Source organism: Dendrobates tinctorius, unplaced genomic scaffold, assembly GCF_039654945.1.
Source record: "Dendrobates tinctorius isolate UK_male_01 unplaced genomic scaffold, ASM3965494v1 ptg000125l, whole genome shotgun sequence".
NCBI classification, from domain to species: Eukaryota; Metazoa; Chordata; class Amphibia; order Anura; family Dendrobatidae; genus Dendrobates; species Dendrobates tinctorius.
The window spans coordinates 15133821-15154902 of record NW_027361793.1 but is presented as its reverse complement, the minus strand read 5'-3'; the positions used below and the strand labels follow the sequence as shown (position 1 = coordinate 15154902).

Here is a 21082-nt window from a genome sequence, read left to right as displayed (position 1 = left end):
AAATGGGGGTTATTTGGCTAAATTTGTGGGGGGGTAGGGCTGGCTCCAGGTTTTCATGTGCCCTGGGCCAAAGATCGCCCCTTTAACACATAGCACAACTCATCATGATGCTCCGATACAGCAGAGAAATAGCGGTATAGTACAATGAAAAATAATTCACTTTTTACATCTCATGACTGATATCCATTTTAAATTCTCCAATAGCTCCAAAAACGGACAGTGTATTACTCCATACAGTATTATGGCCACTGCATAGTGCACTATACAGAGTAATGAGGCCCATATATTTCTCCATATGGAATCATTGGTCCCATATAATGTTTGAAACAGTACGAGTTGATGAGCTCCACATAATGCTACAGTATATGTTGGTCCCCATGGATGAAGTTGCACTGTCTTATGGGCACAAATAATGCTCCATATATAATGGGCCCCATTTCTAATGCTCTAGTGTATAATGGGCCCTGTAAATGCTGCTCCAGTGTCTGATGTCCACCTTTGTAATGCTCCAGTGTATGGTGGGCCCCATATATCATTCTCCACCAGAGTATAGTGCTCCCCAAAAATTGCTGTCCCAACATTGAAAACAATTAAATAAGTCTCCTCAAATAAGTCTCCTCGCTAGGGAATCCCTGTACTAGTCTGGGCGTACAGACGTGATATCATTGCGCTCTCTGATCAGAATATCACTGTCAGGAAACGCGGAAGACGTCATGGCGGTGGAGCAGGGAGAGGTAAGTATTTCAACTTTGCAAGTGCTGTGATCCTGAGCAAGCAGGAGGGGCCCACTCATTGGCGACGGCACTGGCACAGAGCCCCTCATAGTATGGCGGTGTGTCTGACGGCGGGTGGGCCGAACCTGCAATTTCATCTGCACCTTCCCCTTTGTCACCGTGTAAGGTGGTACAGTATATGGGAATGGTAACCTGAGTTTCATCAGGGTCAGATTCTGGCTGTGTAGAGTGCGAGGGGAATGTAGTGGTCTTGGTCAATGTACCAGCAGAATCATCTAGCAGTGGATGGGCATCAGTGTACTTGTGGTGCCCCCAGGAGTACGGTCGCCACAGTGGCATTACCTTCCTCCTAGGGAGTGTGATGTCATGCTTGGGAGCAATGAAGGATCTCTCTAGCAGTTAAACCAACACACAACACATTTCCCACGCCAGGCCAGCAGGGAGACCTCTGAACCTGACTGCTGTGGAGCTGCTCTCTGTGGTCGGGAGGAGGTAAGTTAGGGTAGTCTGTGAATGGAAGGAGAAGTGTGTGGACGTGAGAAGGGGAGCTGGAGGATGAGCAGAGTTAAGGCTCACTCCTAGCTGGAGCGCATGGTCTGGATTCTGGTCTCAGAGTTTGTAGGGACACTGACGTTCCTGCAGCCGAAACCGGAGGAAGTAGCAGTTGTAAATGCTCTGTACCCAACTAAGGCTTGGAGGCCCCAGCAGCGACGTGTGGGAGCCAGAAGGAAAAGGCTACGGCTGCCTGCCATACGAGAAAGTTCCAAAAGAGAGTCAACAGGGGGAACTTTATTGAACTCAGCACTGCGAGTACCTCAGATAAGCGCTAGAACGGAGGCCACACTACCTATCTGCAGAGAGAGAATTCCAAATTGGCTTCCAGGCTGACCAACTCCTTCTCCATCTGTACTCTGGGTCCTGGACGGCACTTACCAAGTACAGGTAAAGGAACTGCACGACTGGGTCTGTCATCTTTCTCCTGCGCCTGGCACATGGCTCTGCTACATCCTGCACTGCACACCATCTACCAACTCTTTCATCTGCCCTGCGACTACGGCCCTACCTGTGCAGGGCTTCTACATCTTAGCTGCACCACAACATCTGTCCCAGAGAAGCGACACTGCAGCGCTGGTCAATCTAATCAGAAACCACAGGTGGCGTCACGTGTCATTCACCGATAAACGTAATTCACCCCTTTGCATGGATGCCCAGGGCCACGGAACGGGTCACCACCACGTTGACACATCCCTGTGAGACACCGGCCCGGTGCCGATTAACCCCACTGCCCTGGCTGACCACCCACACTCCATGTCAGATTCATCTTGGACTGGGGAATTCACGATTTGACTTGATAACCCAGGCATGGTATGATAGAAAGAGCTACATGGACTAATGTGAAGTGTGGCCTGCTGCATCATTCACTTTGGGTGGGGGTGCAGGACACAAGGAAAGGGGTTCTTCCTGACCAGGAGCCAGCACTTGATTACTCAGTGCTTGCATTTTTTTGAAACTTCAGAAGAGGAAGGCATATTTGCTGGAGTCTGTTTTGGCAATGTAAGCCAAAACCAGTTCCTCATGCTCCGGCTTTAAAAGCGGTTAACCTACTCCCAGAAAAGGTAGCCTTCCAGGCGTTCCGGAGCCAGACCATGACGCAGGCTCAACACCTCCTGCCTTAGCTGCTATTGTGCTTTTGCCACTACCAGCAGATGCACCACCATCAGCACCAGCTGGCCCCCCCACGCCCACGTCCGCGGCCTCTTCCACCAAACTTCAAAATTTAGCACAAAATAGACACAAAATAACATCAGATATATGGCACTGTATCAGAAGCGTACAGCTCTATTCAGTCAAAGGATAATTGTCAATCTCCATATATATTCCATCAGTCACACAGAGACGCTCACAGGCTCAGTATGGATTAGACAAGAATATAAAAAGTAGACAAAGTGTACAGTATCATCAGATAGCAGGTATATATAGCATAGTTTAAACATTAACAATGTACGTCTATATATCAGGAGGAGTGTTGAGCCATCCCGCTAGTGTTTTGGTTCGTCTCACAGGAGGCAAGTTCGTCGAATGTTCGTCGAACCACATTGAAAACAATGGCAGGCAAACACATAGAAAACAATTACAAAACACCTTAAAAGGTGTCCCAAAGCTGAAAAAATGATCAGAAGACAAAAATTAACATATGAAAAGGGCAACTACATTTAGAAAAGAGGTGGAGGAGTAAAAGGAGGAGGTGGAGGAGACACAGATATAGGCTTGTCATGCCCTTATTAAGTCAAGAAAGGCTGGAATAAAATTGTAAAATACAAACCAAAAAAAAATTTCTGAAATAGAACACGATCATATACCGTCGGACTTCCGACCAATAAATTATGCCAACTGGCGATCGGGCGGCGTTATTCCCATGAACCTCCAAACAGCGTCCATGAAGGCAAAATGTTTGCTTTCCGGGGGCAGTATGATTGCAAAGCTGAACCTTAAAGGATTGTCCAAAAGGGCACCACCAGGAGTGGAGCCTGTGGCTTCATTGGACTCCACCCGGGAAACCACAACCATGCCACCTCAAGAAAAGATGCACACATTGAAAGTTTTGTCGATTATGTGTGTAGTGTGGTATGTCCGTTTGTAGTTGTGCTAGCGATTTGTCAGCTTTATTCCGTTAACCAACGAGACTCCGGCATGCCCCCGTGGTACGCGTCAAGCTTACTAGAGGGATACGCGAGGCTCTGGCACGCAAGATTGAGCAATAACAGGTCTATCATGGCCTTACATGTCCGGGGCTGCATGCGTGCTACACTGAAAGGACCAGCTTTTGTTGCTTACAGGTGCAGATAACCCGCTGAACACCGTTAGTGATCTGTGATTCCAAATATTCCCCGTGAACGATGATTTCCCAGTAAGTGCAGGTCAACCGCAATTCCTGAATTAGGCCTAACCAGCATTCCTGAAAAAATGCAAAAAATTACGCGTCCAAACCACAGGTGCTGTAACTTGCTTAACAGCTCAGCAGCCGTTCTCAGGCCCAGTATGGATTCGACAAGATTCTAGAAAGTTCATAAAGGGTACAGTTTCACCGGATAACACGTATATATGTAGCATCGTTTACACATTAAAAACCTATGTCTATATATCAGAAGGCAGGCTCAGACGGTCTCAGGCCCAGTATGGATTAGACGTGATTGGACAAAGGTGACAAAGGTTACCGTATCACTGGATAACAGGTATGTATAGCATAGTTTACACATTAAAAATATATGTCTATAGATCAGGAGGCAGACTCAGACGTTCTCAGGTCCAGTATGGATTTGACCAGATTGTACAAAGTTGAGAAAGGGTACATTATCACTGGATAGCAGGTATATATAGCATAGTTTAAACATTTAAAATCTCCGTGTTCTCAGTATGGATTAGAGAGCAATTTAAAAAGTCTAAAAATGGAAATGTATTTGAAGCGTATACCAGTTTACACTTTTGGTGGTATTTTTTAATCTTCATATATATTTCTGTCTCAGTAAGACAGTCCAGACTCTCCGCAATAGGAAATGAGATGCATACAATTAGTGACAAAGTCTAGTGATTGCAGAAATCTAGGAATTACTATTCACGGGAAAAACTTCTGTCACAATTCTCAGAGGCGATGCTGACCCTCAATTAATTAGTGTGTGGAGACAGCAAAAACCTTTCTTTGTGAAGAAAGTGTTGCTGTATCGCAGTACCATTGATCCATCACCGTTACTCATATCCATCCAATTTTGATCACAGGGAGAGATGTAAACATGGTGCTTACTGCCTATCATGATCTGTCACGTAACTTTGGAGTGCAAAACACAGAAGCCACAGGCCGTAGGCGAGTCAATTGGATTGGCATGAGAGGGCACATTCAAAAATGTGCGCTGGAATGTCACACGTCTGTGGGTAGGAAAACTGTGAAAGCTGATGAGAAACCACCACTGCATCTTATTGTGAGTCGACGTCCATAAGAAATGGAAGCCATTGATCATCTGAAGCTAGAGCCCGGCCAGCAGGACAGGGCATAGCTACGTCTTAGCCATCATCTTCTATCAGTTCACCAAATTTGTAGTGGCAGTCCCAGTGAAGGATTTGACAGTCCAGACTACACAGCGGAGGAGCAAGGAGAGGTAAACATTGCAAATGCTGGGGCCCTGCCCAAGCAAGGGGGGACCACTTGTGGGCGTCGGTACTGGCACTGGGCCCCTCATAGTATGGCGATGTATCTGACGGCGGGTGTGCACCCCCACCATCAGAGACACTTGATTGCACTATGAGGGACCCTGTGCCAGTGCCCGCGCCCAAGAGTCGGCCCACCCACCTGTCCAGGGCAAAGGCACTCACACGGTTGCGTGCACTAGGTGGTGACCCCGGCCATGGGGGGAGGAGGCAGCCCAGTTAGGGAGGTTTACAAAATGGCACATGTTGATGTGGGACATTCACCTGCTGCTAAAGGCGAAATTGGTCAAGTCCCAGGAAGAGGAGGACCAAAGAAAGCCATTTTTCTGGCAACCTATGTGTCATCAGGGTAAGGTGTGACAAAATCCTTGGAAACCCATGCATGGTTCATTTTAATGAAGGTTAGATCATCCACATTTTGGGTCGAGAGACGGGTCCTTTTTTCTGTCAGGATTGATCCAGCAGCACTGAAGACTCTTTCCGATAGCACACTTGCAGCTGGGCAAGCGAGCTCCTGTAAGGCATATTGTGTCATTGCAGGCCAGGTGTCCAGTTTAGCAGTCCAATAGTCAAATGGGAATGAACTGTGAGGGAGAACATCGATATGGGACGAGAAGTAGTTTGTAACCATAGTTGACAAGTGCTGTCTCCTGTCACTTTCAATCGATGCAGTATTACCAGTCGTGTGAGCGGGACTTGAAAAATCAGTCCACAACATGGTCATGAAACCCCTGTCTCCAACGCCACTTCTGATGTGTGCACCACCAACACCTCTTCCAATTTGCCCCCGGCCCCTATGGCTCGTGTGAGAACCATCACCGCTGCTGTGTGCTGGGAATGCCTCAACCAACCGGTTTACCAGAGTTGCTTGTTTGTTAGCCAATATTAGGTTAAGGTTCTCCTGTGGCATGATGTTTTGGAATTTGCCTTTATAGCATGGATCCAGGATGCTGGCCAACCAGTAGTCATCATCGTTCATCATTTTGACGATGCGGGGGTCCCTTTTTAGGATCTGCAAGGCATAATCTGACATGTGGGCCAAAGTTCCCGGTGTCAATGATGCACTGCGAGTGCTGGGTGGAGGAGCACTTTCTGGCAAATCCACATCCCTCCAGTCACGCACAAACCCTGTACCAGACCTTGCCACGCCAACATTTTGTCTTGCCCCACGAGAAGCATCCTCCTCCCCAAAATAATCATCCCCATCATCCTCCTCCTCCTCCTCTTCTTCCTCCACCTCGTCCAGGAGAGTTCCCGGAGCACACAATGGCTGACTGTCATCAAGGCTTCCCTCCTCCTCTTCCTCATCAACCTCGGCTGCAGACACCTGCTCCTTAATGTGCGTCAAAGTTTGCATGAGCAGACGCATAAGTGGGATGCTCATGCTCAGGATGGCGTCGTCTGCGCTTACCAGGCATGTGCATTCCTCAAAACACTGAAGGACTTTACAGAGGTCTTTCAGCTTCGACCACTGCACACCTGTCAACTCCATGTCTGCCCTCAAAGTTCCTGCCCGTGTATCCTCCCACAAATGCATTACGGCCTGCCTCTGTTCGCAGAGCCGCTCAACCATGCACAGGGTGGAGTTCCACCTTGTTGCAACGTCGATAACTAGGCGGTGCTTGGGAAGGTGGAGCAATCGCTGCAGCTTCTGCATACAACTGGAGTGTACCGGCGACCGGCAGATGTGCGAGCACAGTCTTCGGACCTTCTGGAGCAGGCCTGTCAACTCCGGATAATTATTGAGGAAGCACTGCACCACCAGGTTCAAGGTGTGAGCCAAGCAAGGTATGTGTCTGAGTTTTGAAAGGGCTATGGCTGCACAAAATTCCGGCCATTAACACTAACTACCTTGCCTGCCTCAAGATGTAGACTGCCCAGCCATGACTCAGTTTGTCGCTGAAAGTAGTCAGCCAGTACCTCCGCGGTGTGTCTGTCGCCCAAACACATCATCTTCAACACAGCCTGCTGACGCTTTCCACTAGCTGATCGATAGGGGGACACCTCGTGTGCAACACTGGCAGCTGCGGATGGAGTGCTCGTGCGACTGCGTTCTGTGGACGAGCTTTCGCTTCTGGAGGAGGAGGAGGAGGGTCGAACGCCTACAGCCAACTGTTTCCTATACCGTGGGCTAGGCAGCACTGTACCACCACCGCTGTCCCCTGTGGACCCTGCATCCACCACATTAACCCAGTGCGCAGTGATGGATACCTAACGGCCCTGGCCATGCCTACTGGACCATGCATCAGTTGTGAGGTGCACCTTTCCACTCACTGATTGCTTGAGTGCATGTACATTGCGGTCTTTCACATGAAGGTGGAGGGCTGGGATGGCTTTGAGAGAAAAGAAGTGGCAACTGGGTAGGTCATAGCGTGGTACTGCGTAGGCCATGAGTTTGCGGAAAGCTGCCCTTTCAACCAACTGATAGGGCATCATCTCTAACGAGATTAGTTTGGCAATGTGGGTGTTCAAACCCAGTGTACGCAGATGAGAGAATGAGTATTTTCTTGTCCTACTCATAGTCTCTGGTAGGGTGAGCTGGACTTGAGAGCTGCATATGGTCGAACTAGCGGTGGACATGGCGGACTGAGAGAGGGTTGATGATGGTGATGGAGTTGGTGTTCTTTCTGATGGCCTATATTCAGTCTTTCGTTGCAATAACAGTGTGATTCCCTGACTGATTTGCCCTTGCGACGACAACTCAACATTTGCTGCTGGTGGTGTGCTAACCGGTGGGCTTACAGTGGGGGAAACAATGTAGTGTTGCTGACTACCTTCTTTGGGAGCAGTTGCACATGTGGTACGTGAGTTTTGGTAGTCCGTCCATGCTTGCAAGTGCATGGTAGTTAAATGTCTTAGCATGCAACTGGTATTCAAATTTCTCAGATTTTTCCCTCGGCTAAAGGTCTTTGCGCACTTCTTACAGATAACCTTTGCCTGATCATTAGGATTTTGTTCAAAAAAGTGCCACACTGCACTCTTCCTACTATGGAAGACATTTTGAGGCCTTACATACTGTGCTATTTTGACCATCTGGCCAAGCTGTCCTGCAACTCTTTTGGTTTTTGCAACCTGTTTTTGGACTGCTCCGGGCCTGCCAGATAACAGCTGTTGTGATGTTGATGCCCGCTGCGGATGCTCCTCCTCCTCTTTTGAGCTATTGGCAGCGGCACCCTCTTCCCCCAATGGATGCCAATCTGGGTCAACAACTGGGTCATCCATCACCTCCTCTTCAATGTCATGTGCACCTTCCTCTGTGTCACCGTGTATGGTGGTATAGTATGCGGGAAGGGGCACCTGTGTTTCATCAGGGTCAGATTCTGCCTCAGTACACTGCGAGGACAATGTAGTGCTCTGAGTGAATGTACCAGCAGAATCATCTATCAGTGGCTGTGCATCAGTGCACTCCATGTCAGATTCATCTTGGCCTGGGTAATTCTCGATTTGACTTGACAACCCAGGCATGGTATGTGAAAACAGCTCCATGGAGTAATCTGTAGTGTGGCCTGCCGCATCCTTCAATTTTGGTTGGGGTGAAGGACACAAGGAAAGGTGTGGTTCATGACCATGAGCCTCCAATGACGACTCAGTGCTTTTATTTTTTAAAACTTCAGAAGAGGAGGCGATAGAGCTGGAGGCTGAGTCAGCAATGTAGGCCAAAACTTGTTCTTGAAGCTCCGGCTTTAAAAGCGGTTTACCTACTCCCAGAAAAGGGAGCCTTTGAGGCCTTGTGGAGCCAGACGATGATGCAGGCTCAACACCTCCTGCATTAGGTCCTATTTTGCTTTTGCCACTACCAGCAGATCCACCACCAACACCATCATTATCAGCTGCAAACCCCAGCCCACTTCCACGGACTCTTCCACCATACTTCCTCATTTTTGGGGAAAATGTACCCAAAAAACCACCAACTATATGGTACTGTAAAACAAGGTACAAGGTGTATTTAGTAGTGGGGAGAATTAGAATCTCTGTAGACTTCAGGACACAGTTGGATTCTGTCAGGCCCTGTTTATATTACACCGCAATGTGACAGGCAGATTCTGGATCGTGTAAGAAAGGTGTATAGAGAACTGGGGAGAATTGGAATCTCTCTACACTTCAGGACACAGTTGGATTCTATCAGGCCCTGTGTCTATAACACCGCAATGTGACCAGCAGAAATTGCCTAGTGTATGACAAACTACAAGGTGTATATAGAATTGGGCAGAATTGGAATCTCCCTAGAGTGTAGGTCTGTAGGAACGGACAAACTCCTCAGCTTTATGGTGTATGTAAAATTGTCAAGCTCCGTGTTTTCGTATACGGACTGACACACGTTGTCTCTCTCTAGTTTTGAATGTAATCAAACAGCAGATATACTAAACTGTTTGAAAAACGGACAAAACTATAAGGTGTAAGTCAAGAACGGACAAACTCCTCGGCTTTTCCTTACAGAGTCACACACTTAGATAGCTTCAATTTGGCCGTGATAACAGCCGTTACACGGTACTGTGTGAGGAGCGTACACTGCTGTACGGTGTGTGAAAAAATGAACGCTCAGTACCTCACCAGGACAAAACAATAAAACTTGGATTGCTTTTAAAAAAGCAGTTTGAACACCAGTGTGCACACAGCAATGCAGCTAGCCTTAAAAGGCAGGCTAATCGCCACCAGCGCTACTGCACAAAAGCAAAAATCTTCACCTTCCACTGCACAGTAACTACAGTGAAAAGCGCTAGCAGCAGAAGCAGTTTTTTTTTTCTTTTTGCCTTCCTAACACTCTCCCTACAGAATCATCATCAGCAGCAGCAGCTCTCCCTATTCTGAGATCAGCATGCGTAACATGGCGGTCAGCGTGCACGCCCTTTTATACCCCCTGTGACGCCCCACAAAGCAAGCCAATCACTTGCATGCCCTTCTCCAAGATGGTGGTGACCGCTGCCTATGCCCACAGTGTCCGTTCTTCCTGATTGGCTGAAAAAGGGCGCTAAAGCATCTTTTGAAACGCGACTTTGGCGCTAAAGTCGCCGACCTCGTGGCCGACCTCACGCTAAGGTCGGGTTTCGTTTCATGAAACCCGACTTTGGCGAAAGTCGTCGACTTTTGAATTTTTTCGACCCGTTTCGCTCAACTCTAATTCCTGACTAAAAACCGGACTCCTTCCCAGGAAAAACGCATTTTTTTCCCGCTTTGTTTGCACGTTTTTTATGCGTTTTTTTCCGGAGCATCCACATTCTCATAGAATATAGTTGGAAATGCGTTTTTTTCTACAGAATTAATGAACATGCTGCGTTTTTTACCCCGATGCATTTTTTTTGTGGAAGAAAACACATCATGTGCACAAAAATTGCAGAATGCATTATAAGAATGGGATGCTTAATATATGTGTTTTTTAAGCGTTATGGCATGGAAAAAACGCTTAAAAAGGGAGCTAACTGCACTTTTCTATCCTGTCGAAAACAGCATCCAGAGTGTTTTTTAAATAAAAATTGATAGCAGAATACTAATTATATGGGCACCCTGTTGTAGTAGCAGGGGCGTAGTGATTGCGGCTGCACGTGATTAGTAAAAGGGGGCCACATAGGGGGACATTGATAACGTTCCTCAATATGGCCCCCATTCATTAACAATGTGGCCGCCTTATATTAATAATTTATGGTGGCCACATAGAAGGACATCATTAATGAGAAATGCTGCAGGAAAAAAACAAGCATGCGCATGAAATTTTTGAACTCTCATAGCTTTTGAAAAACACAGCTTCTTTTCTGCTGAAAAAAACACAGGAAAAAAAAGCTGCAAACCGCAGTGTGTGATCATAGCCTTAGTGTCCCGTCACACACAGCGATCTCGCTAGCGAGATCGCTGATTTTGTGACACAACAGCGATCTCGCCAGCGAGATCGCTGTGTGTAATGGGAATCAGCGACCGGCCCCCTTGCCGGTTATCGCTGATCGTGCTCGAGCGGCCAGGGCCGTTTTTCGATCGCTGGTCTCCCGCTGGCCAGCACGCATCGCTGAGTGTGACAGCGAGAGATCAGCGACGCTGGTTTCTAATGTAAACGTCGGGTATCCAGGAGACGCAGCTCCTGGATACCCGCTGTTTACCTTGGAAACCGGCATACACGCTGGCTTCCAATGTAAACAGTGGGTATCCAGGAGTCGCGCGGCTCCTAGATACCTGATGTTTACATTAGAAACCAGCGTCGCTGGTCCTGATCGCTGGGGCTGTCTATGTGACAGCTCACCAGCGATCAGCCTAACGATGTCCCAGTGATCCCATCCATGTCGGATCGTTGGTGGGATCGCTGGGACATCGTTATGTGTGACGGGGGCTTTAGACTACACAAGCCTGGTTAAGCATTACATGTTAGATGTCACAGATATAAGAGCCCCAATGAAGATTTTTGACACCTCATCTGGGATTGTACATATTTGACAACTGTGAAGTGAAGAAATAAATTTAATGGAGGTCCTGGTTGATTTTAAGCAGAGATTTGTTTGCTTGGAATTCTTGATGCTGAATTATGTGGGTATTATGAGAGGAATGACCTTCCATTGTGAAGTCCTTTTCATGACAAGGAAAGCTGGAGCTAATAGATGTATGGTAGAAATAATAATTGGCAAGCCACATAATTTCATGTGAAAATATAGTATACAGAGACAGGGGTTGGTGACAGAAGTTTGGGGATGTGGTGTCACTCACCAGTAACGCAGAGCTCCATGGATGCGCTATCTCCTGTCCTGTTTCATTATACAACTTGGTTTTATATCTGATTGAACACTGACTGCACACATATTGTTTTGGCTGTAACCACGTTCAGATAATTTTACTTGGCCGCTCTAATGCTTAAATATTTAAAAACTGAGCTGTGAAGTGATGTATAATGTTCTGCTTTTACATGAGGCATTTCTGACACTGTTATAGTCACATCTCTGCTATATGGATCAATGTCCATTCCTGCAGAGTTCTACCCTGTAATGTACCTATGGCGCTGTCGGATGTGAGCACTCCTTCATTTGTCTTTACTGTTAAATATGTGTACTTGTGAATATCCTTTAAAAAAAAACAAAACATAAAAAATATTAATACTGCTGCAGACATTTCTGAAACATTGAGTGATTTCCAAAATTATTTCCTTTGTAACAAAAACTGGCAGTTAATCTGCTGTAAAATGTTCATCATTTCAACATATTACACACAGTCGGGAAAAAAAGTATTTAGTCAGCCACCAGTTGTGAAAGTTCTCCCACTTAAAAAGATGAGAGAGACCTGTAATTGACATCATAGGTAGTTGTGGTCTATGAGAGACAAAATGAGAAAACAAATCCAGAAAATTATCTTGTCTGATTTGGCAAGATTTATTTTGCAAATTATGATGGAAAATAAGAAAATTATCACCTAAAAACATGCAAGATTTCTGGCTCTCACAGACCTGTAACTTGGTCTTTAAGAGGCTCCTCTGTTCTCCACGCATTACCTGTATTAATGTTACCTGTTTGAACTTGTTATCGGTATAAAAGACACCTGTCCACAACCTCAAACAGTCACACTCCAAACTGCACAATGGTGAAGACCAAAGAGCTGTCGAAGGACACCAAAAACAAAATTGTAGCCTGCACCAGGCTGGGAAGACTGAATCTGCAATAGGCAAGCAGCTTGGTGTGAGGAAATCAACTGTGGGAGCAATAATCAGAAAATTGAAGACATACAAGACCACTGACAATCTCCCTCGATCTGGGGCTCTATGCAAGATCTTACCCTGTGGGGTCAAAATGATCACAACAGTGAGCAAAAATCCCAGAACCACACGGGGGACCTAGTGAATGACCTGCATACAGCTGGGACCACCATAGCAAAGGCTACCATCAGTAACACACTATGCCGCCAGGGACTCAGATCCTGCAGTGCCAGATGTGTCCCCCTGCTTAAGCCAGTACATGTCCGGGCCCATCTGAAGTTTGCTGGAGAGCATTTAAATTGTCAAGAAGAGTACTGGGACAATGTCACATGGTCTGATGAAGCCAAAGTAGAACTGTTTGGTAGAAACAAAACTTGTTGTGTTTGGAGGAGACAGAATGCTGAGTTGCATCCAAAGAACACCATACCTACTGTGAAGCATTGGGGTGGCAAAATCATGCTTTGGGGTTGATTCTCTGCAAAGGGACCAGAACGACTGATCCGTGCACATGAAAGACAGAATGGGGCCATGTATCGTGAGATTTTGAGTGCAAACCTCCTTCCATCAGCAAGGGCATTGAAGATGAAACGTGGATGGCTCTTTCAGCAGGATAAAGATCCCAAGAACACATCACCAAGGCAATGAAGTAGTGGCTTCGTAAGAAGCATGTGAAGGTTCTGGAGTGGTCTAGCCAGTCTCAAGATCTCAACCCCATAGAAAACCTTTGAAAGGAGTTGAAAGTCTGTGTTGCCCAGTGACAGGCACAAAACATCACTGCTCTAGAGGAGATCTGCATGGAGGAATGGGCCAACATACCATCAACAGTGGGTGCCAAACTTGTGAAGACTTCCAGAAAACATTTGACATCTGTCATTGCCAACAAAGGAAATATAACACAACTGATGGTCCCAACCCCATTTATAAGGCAAGAAAGAAATCCCACTTATTAAATCTGACAGGGCACACCTGTGAAGTGAAAACCATTTCCAATAACTACCTCTTGAAGCTCATCAAGAGAATGCCAAGAGTGTGCAAAGCAGTAATCAAAGCAAAAGGTGGCTACTTTGAAGAACCTAGAATATAAGACATATTTTCATATTTTCTCCCTGCTGAGAGGAACAGAGGCCGCTATCTGCAGACCGGATATAACTTCAAGAGAAATGTGCTGTCTTCCAGGTGCAAAAATTAAAGATGTGTCTGACAGGATATCAGGACTCTTCAGACCTACAGATGACTACCCATCCCTGTTCATTCTGCGTCCCAAAAATCAGAATAAAAAGCGATAAAAAAATGTCACGTGCCCGAAAATGGTACCAATAAAAACGTCAACTCGTCTCGCAAAAAAATAAGACCTCACATGACTTGGTGGGGCAAAATATGGAAAAATTATAGCTCTCAAAATTTGGTGACGCATAAACTATTTTTACAATAAAAAGCGTCTTGTAGCGTGCGACAGCTGCCAAAAACAAAAACCCGCCATAAATAGTAAATCAAACCCGCTGTTATCACCCCTTTATTTAGGGAAAAATAATAAAATAAAAAAAATGTATTTATTTCCATTTTCCCTTTAGGGCTAGAGCTAGGGCTAGGATTAGGGCTAGGGCTAGGGGTGTGTTGGGGTTAGGGTTAGAGTTAGAATTGGGGGTTTCCACTGTTTTGGCACATCAGGGGCTTTCCAAACGCGACATGGCGTCCGATCTCAATTCCAGCCAAAAAAGTCAAATGGCGCTGCTTCCCTTCCGAGCTCTGCCATGCGCCCAAATAGTGGTTTACCCCCACATATGGGGTATCAGTGTACTCAGGATAAATTTCACAATAACTTTTGATGTCTTGTTACTCTTGGGAAAATAACAATTGGGGGTGAAAAGATCATTTTTGTGGAAAAAATATGATTTTTTAATTGTACGGCTGTACATTATAAACTTCTGTGAAGCCCTTGGGGGGTTCAAAGTGCGCACCACATATCTAGATAAGTTCCCTGGGGGGTCTAGTTTCCAAAATGGGGTCACTTGTGGGGGGTCTCCACTGTTTAGGCACATCAGGAGCTCTACAAACTTGACATGGCATCCGATCTGAATTCCAGCCAATTTTGCAGTGAAAAAGTCAAACGGCGCTCCTTCCCTTCCGAGTTCTGCCATGCACCCAAACAGTGGTTCCCCCCCACATATCAGGTATCTGCGTACTCAGGACAAATTGCACAATAACTTTTGCAGTCCAATTTCTCCTGTTACCCTTGGTAAAATAAAAAAATTGAACCTAATATTTTGGGTTAAAAAAAGATAAATGTTCATTTTTTTTAAAACATTCAAAAAATTCCTGTGAAGCATCTGAAGGGTTAATAAACTTCTTGAATGTGGTTTTGAGCACCTTGAGGGGTGCAGTTTTTAGAATGGTGTCACTTTTGGGTATTTTCTACCATATAGAGCCCCAAAGTGACTTCAAATGTGATGTGGTCCGTAAAAATAAAATAGTGTTGTAAAAATGAGAACTCACTGGTCAACTTTTTACCCTTATAACTTCCTAACAAAAAAAAATGTTGGTTGCCAAATTATGCTGATGTAAAGTAAACATGTGGGAAATGTTACTTATTAAGTTTTTTGTGTGCCATATATCTGTGATTTAAGAGCATAAAAATTCAAAGTTGGAAAATTGCGAAATTTTCGCCAAATTTCCATTTTTTTCACAAATAGACGCACGTTATATCAATGAAATTTTACAACTAACATGAAGTACAATATGTCACAAGAAAACATTGTCAGAATCACCGGAATCCGTGGAAGCGTTCCAGAGTTATAACCTCATAAAGGGACAGTGGTCAGAATTGTAAAAATTGGCCCGGGAGTTAACGTGCAAACCACCCTTGGTAGTAAAGGGGTTAAGTTGCAAATCAAGCATGCCTCTGACAAATATGAACACCTAGATATTTAAAATTGGGTACAATGGGCAATGAGGAAAGAGTCAAGTCGTGGCATCGGGGCATGGGAGAGAGGCATCAGAGCAGATTTCTCCCAATTTATATACAAACCAGAATATTTGCTGAATTTATTTATAGTGGTAATCACTCTTGTCAGTGTTTCCTCCGCTCTATCCATAAATATCACCATATCGTCAGCATATAGGCCTATGGTGTCTACCCGATCCACTATTTCTATGCCCACAATATTAGGGGAGGATCTTATGCGAATTCCAATGCCTCGATCGCAAGAGCAAAACGGGCCGGGGAAAGGGAACACCCCTGATGGGTTCCCCTGTGTAGTGAAAAGGACTTCGATATGGAACTATTTACAATGACATGGGCTTTAGGCTTCATATATAATATATTAACCCATTTTAGAAACCTGTCACCAAATCCATATTTCTGTAAACATGCATGGAGGAAAGGCCACTCAAGGGAGTCAAAAGCCTTGGCCGCATCCAACTGTTGTCTATTGTCTGGCACCAGGGAGCTATATTGGACCACTGACTGGACTCGTCTAACATTGATGGAAGTGCTCTTACCAGGCATAAAGCCATCTTGGTCAGGGTGTATAAGTTCCAATATGATTGAGTTCAACCTGGTGGCCAAGATTTTCGTAAAAATCTTATAGTCCACATTTACTAATGATATGGGCCGATAAGATTCACAGTCTAAAGGGTCCTTCCCCTCCTTTTTAAGCACTATTATATTAGCCTCGTAGAAGGACTCCGGCATGGATCCCCTCTCCCAAATCCCCAGAAAAACCGTCAATAAAAGTGGCGCTAATATCTCCCGGTATTTCCTGCACAGTTCGATAGGAAACCCATCCGGTCCAGGGGCCCTCCCAGGGGCCATGTCCTTTATGGCGTCCTCTATCTCCTCCAAGGTGAATTCAGCATCCATAAAGGCCCACTGGGAAGAACTTAATGTGGGAAATGTTATATCCGACAGGTAGTCTAGACACCCCTGGCTATCAATGTCATTTTTAGAGTTGTACAATGAGCTATAATAATCATGAAAACAGCTCAGTATTTCTTCAGTTGAGGATACCAAGGTAACGTCTGAATTGCGAATCTGTAATATTGTATTAGTTGTATTATGTTAGCGCACCAAATAGGCCAAAAATGTACTTGAATGATTCCCCAGCTTGAAATAAGATTGGCGAGCAAAATAGTTTATGTTTGGATTTAGTGCCTATGTGTTGAGTATATAACATTTGAGACGTCAACCACTCCACCCTATTGCCACTAGTCTGGTCAGATATGTAAGCGGCCTCCGAATCTTTCAAACGTTGCTCCATCTCATCATCCTCCCCCCCGATGTCACCCGTTTGATGTAAGAAATCGTAGAGGATAAGCAACCCCTCAGGTATGCCTTAAGGGTATCACAAAATAAGTTAATATTCCGGGGTTCAGGGTGGGACGAGATGAAGCAATGCAACTGATCAATCGTTCTATTGGGTGATTTCACCAACTTCAGCCAGAAAGGGTTGGATTTCCATGTTATCCTGTTATTTAGCGGTCGGTATTTAAGTTTAAGAATGACCGGACTATAATCTGAAATCCCCCTACTGCCATGCTCAATATTATCCACCCACATTGCCAAACTGCTGGATCCAAAGATATAATCTATGCGAGACAAGGAGCGCTAAGTGGATGAATGACAAGTATACTCCCTCGTCTCGGGGTGACGCGTTTTCCATAGATCCAGCCATCCTCTACCTTCCATGAACTGTGAGAGTTGGGATGTAGCCGGCGGTGGAGTTCCTCTCTGTACTCCATCATGCAGTCTCAGCTTATCAAGATGTTTATTCATGACCAGATTAAAATCCCCCATGCAGATGACATCTGCATCTGGATAGTTCAGGGCAAAACTCAATGCCTTCTGGAGAATTGACATATTAGCTGGGGGGGTTATAAACACACAAAATAACATACTTCCTAGAGTTGATCAGTGCGTGTACAAATACGAAACGCCCCTCAGGATCCCTCCGGGCCTCCCTGGCTTCCCACCTAACGTCCTTATTTATTAGTAGTGAAACCCCCCTTGAATGGCTGGTATGAAATGCATGAATAAACCATTGTACCTACGGTTTTTGCCAAAACATCGAGCTGTGTCTCTGGTCAGGTGTGTCTCAACCAAGGCCACAATGTGAGGATGATATTGCCTAATTTGTGAGAACACCTTAATTTTCTTCCAGGGGCTTTTAATACCCCTCACATTCCAGGTCATGCATATTAATTCAGAACCCATTCTTGCTTATCTTGAAATGATGCGTATTAGTGCCCGATCAGAATTTAGAGACATCACATAGATAACAGGACTGCCATTGGCTGCGACGTTTACCTAAATAACAATTAAAATTAAAACTTTTGAAAAAAGAAAGAAGAATAAGAACCGAACAAAATAGGAGCAAGGTCCCACCCCCCTATCAAAAAGCAAACAAGGGGATACCATCACTGAACACACTGTCCGGTATTGTTGGTAACTGGATACTTGCTGAGAAAGCTCCAATTAGGCCTTTAGTTGAAGGACCCAGGTTAACAGTAGGCACATTAGGATTCCTTTGCAGGGGATCCTTTATGGGACCGCAGCCACTCAGTCGCCTACACTGGATTCGTGAAAAACACGAAGGTACCCCCCGTGGACAACCCGGAGCCGTTCCGGATAAATCATTGAATACATAATGTTCCTTTCCCTGAGCCACTTCTTGATTTTGATGAATTGTGCCCATTGCTTCTGAAGTTCCATGGAAAAGTCGGGGAAGATTGAGATCACAGCATTGTCGAACTTGATGAGATTTTTTTTTCCCTGCAAGACGCAGAATGGTATCTCTGTCTTTACAGTTGAGGAGACATGCCAGGAAAGGTCTAGGTGGGGCTCCCAGAGGAAGGGGTTTTGTAGGAACCCTATTAGCCCTTTCAACAGTGAATACTGAGGAGAATTCATCTCCCAGAGAGGCGTTGAGCCAGCCCTCCAGAAACTGCTCAGTATGTTAACGTTCTGAGCGTTCTGGCAGACCGATGACGCGGATATTATTCTGACACATTCTGTTCTCCAGATCGTCCGCCTTCTGCTTCCAGGCATTCATAGCGCCACTTTTGTTAACTTGGCCTCCATAGGTGTGATGGTGCCCTCTACCTGGGACACTCTTGTCTCCACTTCCGTAATGCGTCCCCTCATGGCCTGCATATCTTGACTGAGTCTCCCCACTTCAGTGTAAATGTCCTCTATTTTCTCAGTCAGGGATGTCCTAGTTAGGGAGATGGCCTGCATCAATTGTTCAGATGCCTGTTTAAGGGTCAGTTCTTCCTGCTCATTCTCCTCCTCACCCCCGGACGGACGATTTTTACGCTGAGCTTGTGAAGGGTTATTTCTGAGAGGGGGTTGGGTCTGGCAAACTCTTAATTTTTCTGTTGCTACCGATCCTTTAGATCGATTCATGATCAATGACAGTGCGGCACACCAGGGTAACTAGAGGTGTATACTTCAGGGTTTCTTCCCCTCCGATTATAAGCACAGCAGGGGTAAGGTCTAATAATTACGGCCTGGGGGCAGCGTCCATGCAGAGGGGGTATTATATCAATAAGGCTTCTTGTGACCGGGGGGGAGAGATCCGCAGCACCCGCAGAGACAGCAGCGGTGGGGGGGGGGAGCAGAAGTCCCTACAGTAATGTCGCCAACAGGCAAATGAGTCTATCAACAGGAGGGGGTAAACGCGGGGCCCAATTTTTCCAGGGCACACACCGCATATCCCCTCAATTCCTCTGGATGCAGATCACACCTGGTAACGCTGCAGTGCTGGAAGCTGGACGTCGCCGCTCTCACTGACAGAGTGCGCGTATAAGATGGCCACCGCCTCATGCAGGCCCCGCCGCTCATCCCAGCCTTTCCAGCCACCAGCTCACCAGAGCTGTTCTGCGCCCTCCTGCGGGGGGTCCAGGGGGTTCCAGTATCCAGAGGCACCGAACGCCACTGGGTATATCACGGTAGCCAGGCGTCAGATACAGGATACAAGCAGGATGATCGGGAGCTCCTGTAGCGTGCGTCCTCCTTCCTCGGCTACATAGCCACGCCCCCCCAGAGATTAACTTTTGTTAATGATCAAATACTTATTTTCCACCATAATTTGCAAAATAAATCTTGCCGAATCAGACTGTCACATGCCCCGTCCTTTGTGTCATGGCCAGCAGGCCGGTAACTAATACAACAGGACATGACACGTGTAATTGTCCAGTGTGACACGGCCCGCAGGCTGGTAACTATTACAACAAGACACAGGGGATAGGGAAACATTTACCATGGAGGGCCCTGTGATAGGGAACTGGGGACGTGGAGACCTCCTGCACTCCCCTGAGTCAGTGTCCCTAACACTCCTAACGTTCCCTATACAGGCTCCTCACCTGTCGATCAGGATACCTGTCACCCTAGCACACCCTACACCTATTCCTTACTAGGGAGCTGGGTGGTGCAGGCATTGGCCCCACCGCTGTACTAACACCAACATGAGGAAAAGTGACAAACAGGGAAACACTTAGCTTTGCTCTGATGCACTAGCTCCAGGCAACAGAGTCCAACACCTGAGTGCATCTTCCTCCACCCTGTCCAACACCTGGGTGCAGCTTTACAGCAACAGCGTCCAGCACCCGAGTGCCACCTTGGAGTAACAGAGTCCTGCACCTGAGTGCAGCTGTCCAGAAACAGAGTCCAGCTTCTTGAGTCCAGCTTTCCAGCAACCGAGTCCAGCATCATGAGTGCAGCTCTACACCATAGCTTCCACTCCACCAAGCCATGCAAGAACTCCACCAAGCCATGCCAGCCCTCCTCGCAGACACCATAGCTGCCACTCCAGGACTCTCACTGAGATGCTTGGGACTCTCCTTCAGCTCCATCCTTCACTTGCTTGTAACTGAGGACTATCACCAACAGTGATTACCACACCTGACACTATTTTATAGAGCAATCACACCTGTTTTATAATTACGTGCACAAAACTAAAGTAACCAAGGTGCAATGACCCTAATGGCCACCGGGGGGAACTAGAACTGAAACCGCCATAGTGCAATGACCCTAATGGCCACCGGGGGGAAACTAGAACTGAAACCAAACTTTAGCACACAGCTAAAGAAAAAAAAAAGGTTACTTGTGCATTTTCTCTGTCATATCCAACCTGGATCATGACACAGACAAGTGATTTCCTGGATTTGTTTTCTCATTTTGACTCTCGTACTTGTGGTCTACCTATGATGTCATTTACAGGCCTCTCTCATCTTTTTAAGTAGGAGAACTTGCACAATTCGTGGCAGACTAAATACTTTTTTTCCCCACTGTACATTAGATAATTTTAGAGAGATCTGCATCTTTATCTGCCAGAATTGATCAGTCATTATCAAAATTCTCAATTCTAAGGTAAAATCTGTATTCCGTGCAGATGGCCTGTCCTATTACAGAGAAAGGAGATGTTATGGATAGGAGACTATGTAGGAGGGGGAGGGGCTAGAGGCAGAGCTCCTCCCTCCTCCATGGACTCTC

The 21082-nt window shown here is 46.1% G+C and overlaps 1 protein-coding gene across 9 annotated transcripts in view; it reads right to left on the bottom strand.

Annotated features, from left to right (window-relative positions):
- Positions 1-21082, bottom strand: part of ADAM23 (ADAM metallopeptidase domain 23) — an 889186-nt gene that overhangs the window by 119566 nt on the left and 748538 nt on the right. Inside the window, exon 24 of one of the 9 annotated variants that reach the window (XM_073541900.1) lies at positions 11803-11969. The exons of the other annotated variants lie outside the window; for them this stretch is intronic. Coding sequence (XP_073398001.1) covers positions 11841-11969 — 129 coding nt within the window. The 3' untranslated portion in view covers positions 11803-11840. Of the gene's footprint in view, positions 1-11802; positions 11970-21082 lie in introns of those variants that run through there. 9 annotated transcript variants of the gene reach the window in all.